This window comes from Esox lucius, chromosome 19 (assembly GCF_011004845.1).
Source record: "Esox lucius isolate fEsoLuc1 chromosome 19, fEsoLuc1.pri, whole genome shotgun sequence".
NCBI classification, from domain to species: Eukaryota; Metazoa; Chordata; class Actinopteri; order Esociformes; family Esocidae; genus Esox; species Esox lucius.
Window position 1 is genome coordinate 27963806 of NC_047587.1, and position 19410 is coordinate 27983215.

General features: G+C 39.1%; 1 protein-coding gene and 1 long non-coding RNA gene across 2 annotated transcripts; one reads left to right on the forward strand and one right to left on the reverse strand.

Moving 5' to 3' along the window:
- The first annotated feature begins 6948 nt into the window (after positions 1-6948).
- LOC109616936 lies at positions 6949-12921 on the forward strand. Its single transcript, XR_002198228.2, has 3 exons — positions 6949-7231; positions 11244-11300; positions 12784-12921. It is a non-coding gene; the product is annotated as an uncharacterized LOC109616936 (long non-coding RNA).
- Positions 8812-10714, reverse strand: foxl1 (forkhead box L1). The gene has a single exon (XM_010884130.3). The coding sequence runs from the start codon at positions 10464-10466 to the stop codon at positions 9261-9263; it is 1206 nt and encodes a 401-aa protein (XP_010882432.2). The 5' UTR covers positions 10467-10714; the 3' UTR covers positions 8812-9260.
- Positions 12922-19410: the final 6489 nt, after the last annotated feature.

Genomic DNA, 19410 nt, shown 5'->3' on the forward strand with positions numbered 1-19410 from the left:
TGTCACACAACGAGGGCTCAGCTCTCTGTGTCTTTAATCAGTCCCAGACCTGCTGGTTATACAGCCCAATCCCACTCTCAGGGTCAACACACTCTGCACATTGCCCCGTACCTTTCAATTCCCACACTGCACTTCCATGTGTTGTCTATTATAAGCTACTGACAAAACATTTTGTATACAACTCTCACCAGCATGCGGTGTCAATGGTGTTGTTTTTCCTGTGGGAGAGTTCAATTATATGTGAGTGTGCTTAGCTAATCAGCAACACTAAGGGTGTGAGTTTTAAATACCTGAGAACGACGGCTTAAAATGCCTGAGTTTGTTTCACCAGTTAAATTCCTGAGTTTGTTTGACCAGTTAAATTCCTGAGTATGTTTCACCAGTTAAATGCCTGAGTATGTTTGATCAAGTTGGATAAATGAGTATGTTTTGTCAGTTATATACCTGAGTATTTTTAGGTAAATGCCCTAAGTATGTTTAGTTATTGATTTATTTCCCTGTCTGTAGGCTGCGACTGGGATTCTGTGGTATGGCTACGTGACACTGGTAGACTAGTGATGAGAGGTGGGTGGAGATTAACTTTGCAGGCAGCGATAAGCGTTATTGGACCCCAGTGTGGGAAGCTGCTCTGCACTTAAATGTGTGACATGTCAATATGGTATTCCTAGCCAGGGGATGGCCAGCCTTGATATATAGTTCTTAAGCGTGTTACCTTTTTTTCATACGCACACACCTAAAATAATTATTTAGTGACAAAATTGTTAATCTTAAGAGTTGGTGCATATATTCAGCATAAGTGGAGCTGAAGACTCCATATTAGTGTAGTACTTTAAATGAAGCTGATTTTTAGGTGTTGGTATCCAATTTTCATGCAAGGTTCACAGATTTTAAATCAACACACTTTGCAGATGTAAGTGGTTCGCACAGAGCCTTTGGCTTCTTTACACATACTGAAGGGAAAGAGGCATATCAAAACCAGCTGGGTTCTTGTAATTCTTAAAAAATTATGCTTATTTGTGTATGACCAGAAAATAAATAAATATACTGAAACATTTGTTTTTGTTTCATCGTTTGCTTCAAAACCGGTGGGTTTATGGTTTGTAATCATGCCAGTTTACTGTTTACTTTAAAGTAGGTTACATTAAAGTCATTCTGTGTTAGTTTTATTCAGTTCTTTTTAAAGGGATCAATAAGTGTAATGGCTTGCATGCTATATGCTTTTGAATTTTCTGCCTTGTGTTTTGATGGAATAATAGTTATTTTCTGATCCAGAACATAGTTATTTTTGATTGTGTGTTTCATTGGATATGTCCAATCCGTGGTGTGTGTGTGTGTGGGTGTATAGTGTATAGTGTCTACATGGTTAGCAGCCTTTATAGGCCTGGTGGATATCTGAGGCAAATAATGATGTATAAAGTTGTGTGCCAGAAAACTTAACTTGATTAGCAGCTAATGTTTCATGCAGCGGGCCCATCAATCTTCATCACGGTTCCACCCTCGCCTTCTGCTGAGTGTGTATTTGGACAAGTGTAGTTGGTTTATGTAGAGAGTGAAAAAATATAATAAACATGTAGATTAAACCCCATTGAACCTAGCAGAATTAAATGGCATGATTTAGTGCAGAATGGAGAACTGATTGCGCGTGAAATGGAAGTGATGACACTTTTCAATACTGCTCCTATTTTTCTCACTCTTTATTTGACCTTTTGCTGATTCATCAAGCTTTTTCTGCTCAATCTCAATTCATTAGGGTGAACACATTCAAGTTGGAGTGCTTAACCACACCCTAAATCTCCAATAATTTGAAGTCATGTCATCCACCCATATATCTTCCCTCTCAGCCCTCCATTTTAGCACTGAGTAGCTAACAGTTGACTTAAGGGGTTACTGAATCCATACAATTCACTGAACCTATCTGCATTCCTACACTTTAGGACTTAAAGGGGAATTTCACCATAGCTCACCTAGTTAATGTACAAATGAATTAGCATAACCAGTTCAGACAGGAAACCCGAACGGTCATTGGTTAGGCTTACCAGCTGACCCCTGGGATCGCTCATATCACAATATCAGATTCCATGCCGGTCTATTTCATTGTCATGTTACTCACTCCCCTCTGATGTGCACCTATTTGAATAAACAACATTAAAATGTAACTGTGAGCATTAATCATTTCAAATTGGCTACATGCTGTAGGCTATGCCTTTCAAATGAAATGTATGCAATTAAATAGGTTAGGCCACATTATGTATATATTATTCAATGAATATTCATAGCCTATAAACAAAGTTAAGCATTCGCAACACCCTCTAGGTTGCCAGGAAAATCAAGCACTCAGCATTTAAACATTTTTAATATTGCCTGTATAAAATAACATACAAAAAGTACTTGATTAGAATTAAATAAAAATTACACAAAAAAGCCAAGATTTTTGTCTTTTGTACCGAATGGACATAAGGTAATGTTTTCAATATCTGTACCAAGACCTTTAGCCATTGCACTTGGTTTAGCTTGAGATCTGTGCCTATTTTTGTCCCGCCACACTGCCAGGGCATTACGCGCATTTATGGAGTTAGCAGCACACAAAGTGTCATACAAATGAATTGAGGGCAGAGTGTAACCAAGTGAAGTGAGGGGTGCTGGGGTGATCATGAGCTCCGGCCTTCTGGCCTGCTCATACAGTGGGGAGAACAAGTATTTGATACACTGCCGATTTTGAAGGTTTTACTACTTACAAAGCATGTAGAAGTCTGTATTTTTTATCATAGGTACACTTCAACTGTGAGAGATGGAATCTAAAACAAAAATCCAGAAAATCACATTGTATGATTTTTTTATAATTAATTTGCATTTTATTGCATGACATAAGTATTTGATCACCTACCAACCAGTAAGAATTCCAGCTCTCACAGACCTGTTAGTTTTTCTTTAAGAAGCCCTCCTGTTTTCCACTCATTACCTGTATTAACTGCACCTGTTTGAACTTGTTACCTGTATAAAAGACACCTGTCCACACACTCAATCAAACAGACTCCAACCTCTCCACAATGGCCAAGACCAGAGAGCTGTGTAAGGACATCAGGGATAAAATTGTAGACCTGCACAAGACTGGGATGGGCTACAGGACAATAGGCAAGCAGCTTGGTGAGAAAGCAACAACTGTTGGCGCAATTATTAGAAAATGGAAGAAGTTCAAGATGACTGTAAATCTCCCTCGGCATGGGGCTCCATGCAAGATCTCATCTCGTGGGGCATCAGTGATCATGAGGAAGGTGAGGGATCCGCCCAGAACTACATGGCAGGACCTGGTCAATGACCTGAAGAGTGCTGGGACCACAGTCTCAAAGAAAACCATTAGTAACACATTACACCGTCATGGATTAAAATCCTGCAGCGCTTGCAAAGTCCCCCTGCTCAAGCCAGTGCATGTCCAGGCCCATCTGAAGTTTGCCAATGACCATCTGGATAATCCAGAGGAGGAATGGCAGAAGGTCATGTGGTCTGATGAGACAAAAATAGAGCTTTTTGGTCTAAACACCACTCGCCGTGTTTGGAGGAAGAAGGATGAGTACAACCACAAGAACACCATCCCAACCGTGAAGCATGGAGGTGGAAACATCATTCTTTGGGGATGCTTTTCTGCAAAGGGGCCAGGACGACTGCTCCGTATTGAGGGGAGGATGGATGGGGCCATGTATCGCAAGATCTTGGCCAGCAACCTCCTTCCCTCAGTAAGAGCATTGAAGATTGGTCGTGGCTGGGTCTTCCAGCATGACAACGACCCGAAACACATAGCCAGGGCAACTGAGGAGTGGCTCCGTAAGAAGTGGCCTAGCTAGTCTCCAGACCTGAACCAAATAGAACATCTTTGGAGGGAGCTGAAAGTCTGTATTGCCGAGCAACAGCCCCGAAACCTGAAGGATCTGGAGAAGGTCTGTATGGAGGAGTGGGCCAAAATCCCTGCTGCAGTGTGTGCAAACCTGGTCAAGAACTTCAGGAAATGTATGATCTCTGTAATTGCAAACAAAGGTTTCTGTACCAAATACTAAGTTCTGCTTTTCTGATGTATCAAATACTTATGTTATGCAATAAAATGCTAATTAATTACATAAAAATTATACAATGTGATTTTCTGGATTTTTGTTTTAGATTCCTTCACTCAAAGTTGAAGAGTACCTATGATAGAAATTACAGACTTCTACATGCTTTGTGATTGGGAAAACCTGCAAAATCGGCAGTGTATCAAGTTCATGTTCTCCCCACTTTATATCACTCTAAGCTCGGCCACTCCGGGAGGACAATCGGCATAACATGGAGGCTTTGCAAAATGAAAGAAAACATGACTAAATTAATTATTCAGATCTTGTTAGTCCTTCGATACACTTTCTAACCACAGGCATGCAGCAGTCTCGATGGACACCCACAAGACATAGCCTTAGAAATAATTCGTGGCAATCGCCTGAACCCTGATTCAGTTAGCCTGTTGTCGGATATCCATCGGCTGGAGTGACGCGAATCTCATTCGCAGCCAGACAGTCGTCGGATGTCCCTTGTCTTGAATGACGGGCGTCGATGCGTGGCCATCGCCGTGGGTTGTGGAGGTATCTCGTTCGCTCATATGGTTCTGATGTTATAGTGTGTCCCATTCCGACACTCCTTCTGGACAGTTTTGTGTAACAACTCTTATTGACCCAGAAATCTCTCAAACATGATACAAACCACCTAAAGGTCCGTTAAGATATTTTTTTTGTTAGTGTTTCAGGCTGGTTGTTGTAGCCTAGATGGGCAGTATCACACCCAAAACACAATTTATCTCATGTTTCCCAAAATAAGGATTAGAGGATACATTCTTAAGTCTGAAGCCCATTTTTTTCAATCAAACAGCCTACTAGTAGGGGTCAACAGACTTCTATTGATTGTGTACTGTATTGGTGGAGATCATTTGAGCCGCTAGGTGGCAGTAGAACAGTGGTTCACAACCTTTTTCATTCCGGAGACCATCATAGTGAAAAGTTACTTTGAGTAGCAGACTTCTTTTATAAAACATGTACTGCCACTCAAATTTAGAGTAGCCTACATATTATCTCTTAAAGTAACAGTTCAAGGCATATGAAATACTATAAACAATGTGCATTGTTAAAATGTACTTGAAATTGCTTAAAAAAACATTAATGATGCTAACTGTTCATTTTGGTTATGAAATGAAATTACATATTACTTTAAATCACAAACTATCTCTAATGCAGACCACAGATTGTAAACCCCGGCACTTGAACATACATTCATTTTGTTGGTGTCTGCACATAACCATATTCTTTACAGAGCCGGAATAATGCTGTACAGGACTCGGAGGCCAACATAAATGAAATGTACACTCACCTAAAGGATTATTAGGAACACCATACTAATACTGTGTTTGACCCCCTATCGCCTTCAGAACTGCCTTAATTCTACGTGGCATTGATTCAACAAGGTGCGGAAAGCATTCTTTAGAAATGTTGGCCCATATTGATAGGATAGCATATTGCAGTTGATGGAGATTTGTGGGATGCACATCCAGGGCACGAAGCTCCCATTCCACTACATCCCAAAGATGCTCTATTGGGTTGAGATCTGGTGACTGTGGGGGCCATTTCAGTACAGTGAACTCATTGTCATGTTCAAGAAACCAATTTGAAATGAATCGAGCTTTGTGACATGGTGCATTATCCTGCTGGAAGTAGCCATCAGAGGATGTGTACATGGTGGTCATAAAGGGATGGACATGGTCAGAAACAATGCTCAGGTAGGCCGTGGCATTTAAACGATGCCCAATTGGTACAAAGGGGCCTAAAGTGTGCCAAGAAAACATCCCCTACACCATTACACCACCACCACCAGCCTGCACAGTGGTAACAAGGCATGATGGATCCATGTTCTCATTCTGTTTACGCCAAATTCTGACTCTACCATCTGAATCAGAAATCGAGACTCATCAGACCAGGCAACATTCTTCCAGTCTTCAACTGTCCAATTTTGGTGAGCTTGTGCAAATTGTAGCCTCTTTTTCCTATTTGTAGTGGAGATGAGTGGTACCCGGTGGGGTCTTCTGCTGTTGTAGCCCATCCGCCTCAAGGTTGTGTGTGTTGTGGCTTCACAAATGCTTTGCTGCATACCTCGGTTGTAACGAGTGGTTATTTCAATTTTAGTTGCTCTTCTATCAGATTGAATCAGACGGCCCAATCTCCTCTGACCTCTAGCATCAAGAAGGCATTTTCACCCACAGGACTGCCCCATACTGGATGTTTTTCCCTTTTCACACCATTCTTTGTAAACCCTAGAAATGGTTGTGCGTGAAAATCCCAGTAACTGAGCAGATTGTGAAATACTCAGACCGGCCCGTCTGGCACCAACAACCATGCCACGCTCAAAATTGCTTAAATCACCTTTCTTTCCCATTCTGACATTCAGTTGGAGTTCAGGAGATTGTCTTGACCAGGAACACACCCCTAAATGCATTGAAGCAACTGCCATGTGATTGGTTGATTAGATAATTGCATTAATGAGAAATTGAACAGGTGTTCCTAATAATCCTTTAGGTGAGTGACTATGTAAGACTCAAGTAATAATGTGAAATATATTGAGCTTTCAATCATTTTGTCAAAATAATTTTCTAATAATAAATTATTAATAATACTGAGTAATTTTTTATACACAAATCCATATCATTCTAGATAAAGAAACCATTTTGGCCATTCAATCATATATATTACTATAAATTAGGGCTGTGAAAATTAATGCAGTAACGCGTGGGATTAATTACAAATGCTTAAAACCGTTAGTTTTTCTGTCGCCGTTAACGCATTTTTTTTTTTTTTATTTTGAGCCTCAGACCCATCCATACTTAGAGGATGACTTTTACGGGAGATTTCAGGATCGCGTGCACTTGTTGTTCACCCGTTACTTTATTGGGGGTTGACTTGACCTGAGTGCTTGACCGGCATTTGTTTTCAATATATCGTTGGATAGTAGCCTAGGCATTCATGTCGTGAATCTTGTGTACTTGGCACTAGATTGACGACCACAGCCTAAAAAGTTGTTAGTGGGCTACACATCCGTTAGTACAATGGATGTAAGGAAATGTTAATATCCTTGCGTCCCGCACCCCAGTCTAACTCCAAAAACCCATCAAACGAGAATGCTCCCCAAACCACCTGTGTTGCGTGAACCCACCTGATGTGTTTGTAGCATGGTAAGTTGTCATTATTTATTAAATTTTATATTTTTTGTATTCATGTTTGATTAACGTTTGTAGATAACATATCTAGCCACCATGACACCCTATGCCATTGTCTATTGAAGTAGCCTACATTATTAATTTGGTTGAATTTGGCAATCATTTAATAGAGAGACTGTTATTTAGTTGTGGCTATATCAACTTTCAGGAAATATACCAACTAATGTTTACAGTATGTGATGGTAGAAGTTTGGGATCATAGACCAGCAACCTTCTATTTAGATTTTCATGTGCTCCATTTAGATGCAGCCAGTTATTGTGGTAAGTTATGGACTGACATTGTATGTATATTAAACTAAATTAAGGGCTGTGACAACTCCAAGTCAAGCACTGTCCCTAGTATGCTATAAAACAAAGTATGTCTTTACCATATGCACTGCTTTAAAAAAGTGTGTACTAAGGGGCAAGTGTTGAACACATTCTACAATTATGGTTAATCGCGATTAACTATGAAGATTATGCGATAAATCACAATACATTATTTTAATTGTTTGAACAACATTGTATGTTGTTTTAGATGCTTAGGTCTTGTTTGTTTAGGATCCTCCATTCAGCAGAGCCACAGTGTCTTAGAAAGGTCCTTCAGAATCGGTCCACAGTTGATGACTGAATGTGCAGATGATTGTTTGAGCTGAGCAATCTAGGGAATACAACATCTTTTCTCCTCAGAAGTTTTCAGCATGATGTTTTATTTACACATCTGACCAAAAGAATCCTATACACAGGAAATGCTTGTGATTGTGAGTTCCTCTCCTCAAATGTGGGGAAGTTTATTTATTTCCACAGACATTCCTGATTTATACTCTCAAGGTCTGCAGTGGGGGTTTTAGAGGAGTACATTCACGCTATATTTAGAAGTGGATTTTTTTTTTATCCAACTTTTCATGATTATATGTCAATAATGCTCAGATTTCATGCAGGTGTCATAGCAAACCTGACTAACCCACTGCTTATGTATGCAACTGTATACTATATACAACTTTGCAGTTTAATACCATAACAACTTTAATTCAGTGTAAATCACATCGTGGCCTCAAGGAAACAGATGGCACTGCTCTGATTGATGCAGTATTTGTGTTAACGGCACATTTTGCAATGGGGATTTTGTTGAATTGATAAACAAATGTATGTTTACTGGTGCCCTAAGCTCTAATCCTGATGCATTAAGGAGTCTAGGGTCATTGGACATGTTTCAGTTTTCCTTCATAATTTAAGCTGTTACTCCAAGGTGTAAATTTGCTGCAGACTAGTTGCAATGCCATATTGAAGGATGCATGCATATATATATCAAAATTACGTAACTACGCGTCAGTATATATCTTTACTTTTTAACTGATATATATATATATATATATATACATATTAAGACTAAATGTGTTACTTTGTATATTCTTTTGAACTTTCATTGGTCTATATTTAACAAAATGAAATCAAGCTGATATGCAATGTATTATTTTCATTCATTCTGTTTTTATTTGATATTCAGGATGGGAGAAAAAAATCTTGATTTTACAAAATACTTTTTCAGCTTCCCGGACATATATATATATATATATATATATACACATTTTAACACTGACATTCAAAATCTGAGGAGCCCACGGAATACAAAAGACAACAGTGAAACTGAAGGCCCCGATGACATCCTCTGAGCTCCTACATATAAAACCATAGTTTTCATAAACATTTACATGTACTAAAACAACATCCGTATTCTCTTGAGTGCTGTAGTTCTCTCCGGATGAAAAGTCAACTGAAAGGGACTGTCAAGTGCAATGGCCTGCTCTTGGGAATAGGTGCCCTAATAACAATAAACCTGATGATCATCATAATTGCTCGTCGTTACAGTTGTTAGGCTCTTAAGATGGTCGTAGAAGTCCAATATTAATATCATAGTCCCTCTTCCCATAACCTACATCGACGTTCCTGCGTGAAATATTTTTGTGGATTGGTGGATTTTTTTTCCTCGATCACATACCTCTGCCTATTTGAAATGCAGAACTTTCTCAGGGCACATGAGCGATAAGTAAGAGCATATAGGGAATCCCATCTGGTACAACTGGTGCGTGCGCGCACCCAAGATCACAGATGAATTGAAGGGGTGACCAACGGGGTCCAAACCTGCGTCTGTCACGCAAACGCTGCTTTTGTGCATTTGATTTCCCTTTTTTGATAAGATACTATCTATGCTAAAACATTTTGATTTGTCGGCTGATCTGCTTGGGACCGTGGGTATTATGTCTTTTTTCCTGCACATGATAGATGAGTTCAAGTTTTCCGCGTAACCGGACATGATAGGAGAACCGTTCTCTCTCCCATCAAAGGCTAGTCTGCCGCTGTCATGTACAATGTCATGGATGGAAGATGCTCCTGCAGGATGTGCTACGTCCAACGAGACCCTGTGCTCTTGACTGGGTTTGCACTTTGCACCGAAGCGCGGGTCAGTGGACTGAGTGCCTTGTATGTCCTGCGTGGATTCAATTTGGATTTGATTGTGCATATTTAAATTTGGGCACTGTATAGACCCACATTGTTGCATTCCAAGATTGTTGAATTCACCGTGAACTTGCTTTAAATTGGAACTACGATGCTCATAATGTCTGTGCTGTTGTTCCATATCAGTGCACACCAGAGCCATCTCTCCTGCGGACATCCTGCTCAAGCGACCATCATCTGAAAGTTTAGATGGAACTGGACCCCTGGTTCTCTTGGGATTATTTTTCGACTCTGCTGTCTCTTGACCCTTTAATTTTCTCTTTCTCCGTCTATAGTTACCGTTCTCAAACATGTCCAGGCACTTGGTGTCCAAAGTCCAGTAGCTGCCTTTCCCGGGCCGACCCTTTTCTCTCGGTACCTTGATGAAACAGTCGTTCAAAGAGAGGTTGTGACGGATTGAATTCTGCCAGCCCTGCTTGTTGTCATGGTAAAAGGGGAAGCGGTCCATAATGAACTGGTATATGCCGCTCAGCGTTGCGCGCTTGTCCGGCGCACTCTTGATGGCCATAGCGATAAGTGCTATGTAGCTGTAAGGAGGTTTTTGCGGAGGTTCCTGTCGAGTCGGGACGAAACCCAAGGCCGGAAGAATGGTACCGCCGTCGCCTCCATATAAGTAAATCAGGGAGGAATTTGAGAGATTAAGCGCCGAGGGTGGCACTCCGAGCTGCGGCACTCGGCTATGGTACAGATTCATGATGCTGGAGCGCTGTTTGCTTCCCAATGAACTTCAGCCCGAACAGAACGCTGCTCCTGGAATGACGGACTTCCACTGCGTCCCTGACTCATGAGTCTAAAAATGTTAAATAATTGTTGTACGTTTGCTGTTTTATGTTGACTTTGCACTGGAAAATAAATTGTCTATCATAAACACTCGTTGTGTTCTCAGCCCACCCACATTAATTAAAATTTCATTGCTGAAAGCCGGAGCTCTCTCCCCACGTCTCCCCTGCGTAGGACCTACCAGCCAATGGTGTGCTTGGTTATTCCCTCATTTGTTTATAGAATTAGTCTGTTGATAAGTCTGCCCACCCAAGTTGAATCAAGCTGTGTTTATTTGGAAAAATTTCCGGGCACCCAATACATAAACGCAGTGATCTGATGTTTGAAATATCACGTCCACCCTTGACGCTGAAAGTTGCTCACACAGAGAGAACAAGCAAACACGGCCGAGTTCTTTCTGGGAGTTGCTGTGGGTTACTTGAAATGAAAACAAAGTGTATAAAAGAAAAATAACTTAAACAATTTTCTTCTAACTTATATTGTGTCAGACCCCCCTTGCAGCTCAAATTAAGACTTTAAAAAGAGAAGGATCGCCTATATTGCAGACTTTGAGTTCTGTCAATATGCAGTTAATTTAATTTTATTGCAACACTTATCATTTCATGTATTTCAATGTTTTATAATAGAGCATATCTTTCTTTTATAAAACTTGAGAACATGTTAAATACAGTATTTTAACTGTTATCAACAGATGAGTGAGAAAGCAGTCACCCACTGCCATAAAAGGACAACTTGGCAGAATGTGAAGGTAAACTGTATTATTTGTGGATGCGTGCATGATGCTTTATATTATGTATTTTCCTGTTTATAAGATGGAGGAGGATTATAACAACTTTACAAGTGCACACAGCTGGCTGGTGCTTACATTACAAGTTTTGGGGTTTCAGCATATAAACTCCAGGGCTTTTTTTTGTTCCATAGACTGATTCATTAAGAAATAAGGCAGTATGCCCAAAAGCAGGCTACAGTAGGACCTACAGTATATTCCAAGTCTTTGGTCCACACACTGATAGCTGATCATGTAGGCTGCTATTGCAACCTATTCTGTTCATTGCGCAATAAGACAATAATGTATGACTGACACATTTAAAATTTCAAAATGATACTATATCTCTGATGATTGCTAAAAGGTAGGCTAAATCAATCAGTCAATTAGCCAAGTCTCTTAATGTAGGCTATTTTGTAGATTGTTTTTGAACATCGGACAGTAGAGCAAAAGATGGAGCAATGAATGGAAATAGTGGTCCCAAAATGTGTGGCTAGTGTCAATGCTTTTACACCCAAAAAAATGGTTAAAGAACATGTTTCTGGAGCCACATATTTTTTGTGATGATTTTTATTTGTTGTTTCGTTGTTTTTTAAAGCTCATATGTCTAAGAGCAATGTGCCTGGTAATTATTTCCAGTATCTAGATTTGTGTGCAGAAACATATCTGTATATATGTTGACTTTTATTTTACCTTTTATTTTATTAGATGTTCATGCAATAAAATGCTAAACTCAAGATTGCCTGCATAGAATTTCTATTTTGTCAGGTCTAGAGTCTAAATGATTTAAGCTACAAACAAAAACAAATTATATTAAATTGGTATTATAATATACTGGGTTTTGGGGAATTCAAAGATTCAGCATCTTTACTATGATTTCCTGTTGTTTAGTTTGGTATGCTCATTGTGCATTGACATTTTAAAAAATGAGATAAAACTCTAGAGACAACTCAAATAAATGTACATAAGTATTCAGACCCTTTATTCAGTTATTTGTAGAAGCGCCTTTGACAGTGATCACACCTTCAAGTCTTCTTGGGTGAGTCTCTACAAGTTTTGTAGTGCTCCACACCGATGCTCAGTGGGTTTCAATTCCAGGCTTTTGGCTGGGTCATTCACAGACTTGTAACAAAGCCACTTAATAAGCATTGTCTTGGCAGTGTGCTTCAGGTAGTTGTCGTGCTAACAGATTAATCCTCGACCCGCTCCTGATCAGATTTTCTTCAAGGAGCTCTCTGTATATGCACCAAGTCTCTCAGTCCCAGCCACTGAGAAGTCTCCCCCATAATATGATGCTCCTACCTCCTCGCTTCATAGAAATGATATTGTTACTCTGAGGTCTACGTTTGGTTCCTTGGACTTCATGGCTTGGTTTTTGCTCTGACTTGTTCTGTGGAGTGTGGGACCTTACATAGACGTAATTGAGCCTTGCTAAATCAAGTCTAATTCAATGAATTTCTAACAGGTGGACTCCAGTCACTTTGCAGAGACATCTCAGGGTTGAACAAAGGATCGAAGGACACAGGATGCATCTCAGCTCAACTTTGAGTGTCATGGCAAATGGTCTGAATACTTACATATATTACTTCAGATTTAAGTTTCAATAAACTGGCACCAATTTCTGAAAAAAAAGAATTCTGCTTTGTCATTATGGAGGGCATATTGATGATTGATGGCGACAAAGTATGTAATCAATTATGAAGGTGATAACACAACAAAAGGTGGAGAAAGTGAAGGTATGTTTGTACATTCTGAAGGCACTGTAGCTACCAAAGCTGGGATTTCTTATTATTATATGCAATGTGTTTTAAGCAGAATATATCATGAATCATTGAATATTTTAATGTGGATTTTCTGGATTTTAGTATCCCCAAAATATTTTTAAACAAAATTACAAAATAATTTACAGAAGTACATTTAGTGTGTTTGATAGCTTGTTGTAGTTGAGAACGTTTTAAAGATTTTGAAGTTTGGGTAACCTAACCAGTTCAGCAGTTACTGATCATGAGTTAATTCATGTTAAGTAAGTGTAAATGTGTGCAAATTCATTCTGTCTTTTTTCAAGAATTTAAAGTAAATGTGATAGCCTAAACACATTTCAGGCACCAAACAAATAAAGTTTGTTTGGTGTCTCTAGCAAACAGTTCAAGAGTTTTTGTTAGAGGATTAGTTAACGCTATTATGAACATATAATGCAAATGTAGATAGATAATAGGCATTTTATTTATGTATTTAAATTTGGGATAGCCTTGCCAAGTGAACAAAATGGGTTCGGATGCCTCCAGCTTGAATGCTTGAATACAGGACTGTTAGTGGGTTAATTAATTCTAATTATGCAGATATATCCACATTTGGATAGTTATAGTTTATCAGCTTTTGTTAGCACATTAGGTTGCGATAGAAAAGGGGCACTGTTTAGACTCCTGGCTCTAAACAATAGTACGACTTGTGTCCTCCTGGTCTTCCCTTACTGAATGAGAACGGTACGGTACTAGCTGTTCCCGTGTGGTTTAGGGTGGGAAGGACAGTACTGCGAGTGTCTGAAGTGAGTATAAGGAGTTTACAACTATATTCAAACTGATAGACGCACCAGTGGGAAAGTTTAAATGGGGAGTATGTCAGTCACTCCGATTCATTTTGTATAAAAAGATTATTCAAAACATTAACTTAAAACATTAACCATAGATGTCTACTGATTTGTGCTTATTTTTATGTTGTACTACAAACTATAGAATATTTAATATTTACTACTATAAACATTTAAAAGAATATCAGTTTAGTGGCTCAACCCTGAATCTTCAAGAGTTAGTGGGTTAATTTATGCAAATTATTCAAATGTCTGCTACTACCTACTATGCTACTAAATTTATGTTACCCATGGACTGCATATAGAAATAATCTTTTGTATAAACCTGGTACAAAGTATGTAGTATATTTTCTCAAGTGTACTAAAATGTATTTTGTGTTGTACAAATAAATGTGTTTTTAAATAAATACACTTTTTTGTTGTTTGGTAAGTGGTTAGATGACCCTTAGATAACTTTTGTGTTTAACCAATTGGATGTAACAATTTATTGTTTTAATCACTTGAGTACCTGAAAATGTAATAGATACAGAAAAATCGGCTACTGAGGGCTCTTGGGATGATTGTAATATTACATTGACAGGCACTATGTTTAAATTGCGTTGGAGAGAGTGTTACATACTATCCAAGGATTGCATTACTGAAAACCTTGAAAAAAGGTCAGAGCAACATCAAAATAAGGATGACAGTTTTGGTGACAGACAGTGTCACACCAAATCAAACTACAGACCATGTTCTCCAGGAACGAAATACATGAGATATAGTGACATCTAATGGTTAAAATGGGGATTGTTTTCTTTTTTGACATTCTACAATGTGAGAGAAATAGACAAATTATCCACTTCTGTAGTATGTCTTTTCTGCTGTCTTAATTTTTGGGTAGGTTTGCTGCAAAATGCAGCACAAAGATAGTAGATGAAAACACCATCAATAACTATTTTCCTCAAAACGATCTAGAAAGTATTTCCCTCCACACTCCACTCAAAACATCTTGATTAATCCCACCACATAAACCAACCCTAGCAGTTTAGATTTTTTCCAGAATAGAAATTGCTGATGGCTGAGGAAAATGTATTTCATATGATTGTAATCTGTAGTTATCTCACCTACAGTAGGTAATTAAGATATTAATGCCATGAACTAGAGAACCCCCCTAAAGGTTCATCTATCTTTAGTCACCAAATCAATGGATGTGAAGTTGGAAGTTATTTTAATGGTCAAATTACCATTATCATCCAACACAATATGGAGATGATTTCAGGTGTTTTTCTTTTCAAACATGCTTGCATATAACAGAGCGAGAAACAAACAGAACTGCCTGTTTTTTTTTTTTTTTATGTAAACACACAAGGAGAACGAAATACAGTGGAAATAAAAAGTCTACACACCTCTGTTAAAATGCTAGGTTTTTGTGATGTAAAAGAATGAGACAAAGGTAATGAGAGTAGGGAGAAAACCTCCTTTTAATGTTTCCCTTCATGACTTACAACTGAACCAAAAATAACAAAAGGAGTATCAAAACAAAATTGTAATTGGCAAAAGTTTAATTGGTATTTGAAAAAACCTGTAAAAAACAAAAAGACAATTATAATGATTAAAAAATATGATCAAAGTATAACTTGGGGACTGTCAAGAGACATACTTTTTATGCAATTAGTGCTATCTTATTATGTACAGGGTATTTTCTTGTTGTTTTAATGAGGAGGTAGAATGAAGAGGCATCTTTTCTCAGCTTTACGAGAATCTCACAGACCTGAAGGTTTATATCAGACTTAAAGATCAGAGGTGTCCCATAACTGTTGTTCCTGCACACAACATTGACAAGGTTTTTTTTGGGCATTTTGTTGAGTTGATTTTCTGTTTTCAGCACATACTCTCATTTAAATTCAGCATTAACTAGGTCTGGAAAAGCTTGGACAGTGATTTGCTCTATACTAAGAAAAATCATCCTCACTGTTGATTAACTGATCTGTGTACTGTCCACTGATCTTTAGGATTTCTCAATCACATTGAAGCCAATACTGAGATGAGATAGATGTCTGCCCTTCATCATAAACACTGGGATAACTAGTACGAAAGTAACTTCTATCCAACTTACATGAGGCATGTTCATTCCATTGGCAACTACTATCTATTGTGAATCATCCATCCATCATCTTCCGCTTATCCGGGGCCGGGTCGCGGGGGCAGCAGTCTAAGCAGGGATGCCCAGTCTTCCCTCTCCCCAGACACTTCCTCCAGCTCTTCCGGGGGGACACCGAGGCGTTCCCAGGCCAGCCGGGAGACATAGTCCCTCCAGCGTGTTCTAGGTCTTCCCCGGGGTCTCCTCCCGGTGGGACAGGACCACAACACCTTCCCAGGAAGGCGTTCCGGAGGCATCCGAAACAGATGCCCAAGCCACCTCAGCTGAACCCTCTCAATGTGGAGGAGCAGTGCCTCTACTCTGAGCTCCTCCCAGGTGACCGAGCTTCTCACCCTATCTCTAAGGGATCGCCCAGCCACCCTACGGAGAAAGCTCATTTTGGCCGCCTGTATCCGGGATCTTGTCCTTTCGGTCATATTGTGAATCAGTCCAAGGAAATCTGCATTTTTTTCTTTGCTTGGGTTATTTTTCTCATGATGTGGTAGTTAACCTCTCATCATATGGTAGTTAACCTCTCATGATGTGGTAGTTAACCTCTCATCATATGGAAGTTAACCTCTCATGATGTGGTAGTTAACCTCTCATCAGATGGTAGTTAACCTCTCATTAGATGGTAGTTAACCTCTCATCAGATGGTAGTTAATCTCTCATCAGATGGTAGTTAACCTCTCATCAGATGGTAGTTAACCTCTCATCAGATGGTAGTTAACCTCTCATCATATGATAGTTTACCTCTCATTAGATGGTAGTTAACCTCTCATCAGATGGTAGTTAACCTCTCATCAGATGGTGGTCAACATCTCATCAGATGGTAGTTAACCTCTCATTAGATGGTAGTTAACCTCTCATTAGATGGTAGTTAACCTCTCATTAGATGGTGGTCAACATCTCATCAGATGGTAGTTAACCTCTCATTAGATGGTAGTTAATCTCTCATTAGATGGTAGTTAACCTCTCATTAGATGGTAGTTAACCTCTCATTAGATGGTAGTTAACCTCTCATTAGATGGTGGTCAACATCTCATCAGATGGTAGTTAACCTCTCATTAGATGGTAGTTAACCTCTCATTAGATGGTAGTTAACCTCTCATCAGATGGTAGATAATCTCTTACCGGATGGTAGTTAATCTCTCATGAGATGGTAGTTAACCTCTCACCATATGGTGGTTAACCCTTCACTAGATTGTGGTTTGTTCAGATACTGGACAGTTTATTCCGTACAAAGCCATGAGCTGCCCAAGGTTAGCTGAGACTTTTATGTGATGGTAAGCTGTTGTCATTCTGTCCTCTGCTGGATGGTTGGGAATAGTGCTGACATATGCGTTCTCTGGCTGCTGAATGTATTCTCCTATTTGAGATGCTCCCGCTATCAGATTCTTCAAAAACATCATGTCAGATCTTGGTTCATTCAGCACTGATACCAGACCATGGGGATGTTTTGGTATGTTTCCTACAGGGCCACTAACAGTCTAAACTAAACAGATGATAGTGGCCACTGCTGTGACATAGACCTTAACCTTTTGTTCTGTTTGTGTGTCATTAGCGAATATAATGTTCTGTTTCTTAAGCAGCTCATCTGTCCAGTTTGTGTCTAGGAGATGTGGTACGTCTTTATGCTGTCATTATATAGACAATTCAAGACAATATGGACATGTTCTTGGCCAGTCCAGGGTCATACTGCTTCCAGTGAGGCAAACAAGAAAGTATGTCGCTAAGAAATGGATAAGAATGTTTTGTGGGTCTTTGATGAATTTGGTTGCACCTTTTCTCTTGTTGGTGACACTGTTGTGTTTTCCTTAGTATGAGAAGGGTGTACTTGTAGTTTTGCAGATTCCACAAGCCAACTGGAATTCCATAAACACCACCTTATTTCCAGATTGCACAGTTTCACACAAAATAGCAGATAGACGTTCCTAATTAAATGGCAAAGGGATTTGTTTACATATGATTTGGCTAAACCAAATTGTTCTCTATAAAGGAACATTCTAAATGCCCAGCTTTTGGTGATGCAATCGTAGGAACATTTTGGAATTTTGAATGCAATTTACCTTCAGAAAGTATATTTAAGGCAAAGATTTTTGTTGTTGCAGCTTTAAATCAAAAATATTTTTCTCATGAGATGGAGAGAAACCTCTGCAGTTTCACAGGTTAAATTAAAATGTATTTATGTTTCTATTGAATTTCTTTAGGGGGAAGACAAGAATAATTAGGTTTGCACTGGAAACTGGATCAGTCGGATACTGTGCCAGTACCAATATATATTTGGTTAATATTACATTCTATTACACCTTCCAAACATTTTGCCAAAACTGTTATCTGTTGTTGTTGTTTCAAATTTCAGCTTTAACCATCACTACCTAAAAAATCTACTGACACCATGGGGGTGTTACAGGTGTGAAATGGCTAGCCATGGTCGGCACTGATAGCATTTCAGTCCTTAACGTCACTTGCTCTGAGTAGTTGTTTCCCTTCCTCACACGGTCCCATTACTTTTATTCATTTTCAACTATTGGTGGCTAAAATTAGGTGATGTTTGTGATGGCTGTTTAAAGAAAACTGAAACAAGGATTGCTGTTTCTCTTGAGCCATAGACGTTCAGGGTGAGGGACCAATAACTTCAAGTTGTTTGTTCAGAGACGGTTTTGGAGACGAAGGGTGGGAGAGAAATGGGTTTTGTTTTCAGAAGAAAACATAAATCTGTCATGATTATATTTATAACCATTTAGTGGCAAATATAAACTTTAGGATTAGACAAATTGCTATAATTAAACATATTTCCTTGAAATAGTTGTATGGAGTGATTGAAGTTATTTAAGAAAACATTTAAAAATGTAAAGTTGTTTAGCTGACTTAGCTTTAAACAGTGAGTATACAGTTGTGCTCAAAGGTTTGCATACCCATAGGAGAATTGGTAATATATGTACATTTTGTAAAGAAAACATGAGTCAATAGGCAATACATGTGTCTCTTATTTCTTATGGGATTCACATTCAAGTGTAGGTCATAACAGAATGGCACAATCATAAAACAAAACATGGCAACAAAGAAAAACATTTACTGACCCCGGTTCAAAAGTTTGCATACCCTTAGTTCTTAATACTGTGTATTGGCCCCTTTAGCATCAATGACAGCGTGCAGCCTTTTGTAATAGTTGTCTATGAGACCCAGAGTTCTTGCAGGTGGTATAGCTGCCCATCCATTTGGCAAAATGCCTCCAGGTCATGGAAAGTCTTTGGTCGTCTTGCATGAACTGCATGTTTGAGATCTCCCCAGAGTGGCTGGATGATATTGAGGTCAGGAGACTGTGATGGCCACTCCAGAACCGTCACCTTTTTCTGCTGTAATCACTGGAGGGTCAACTTGGC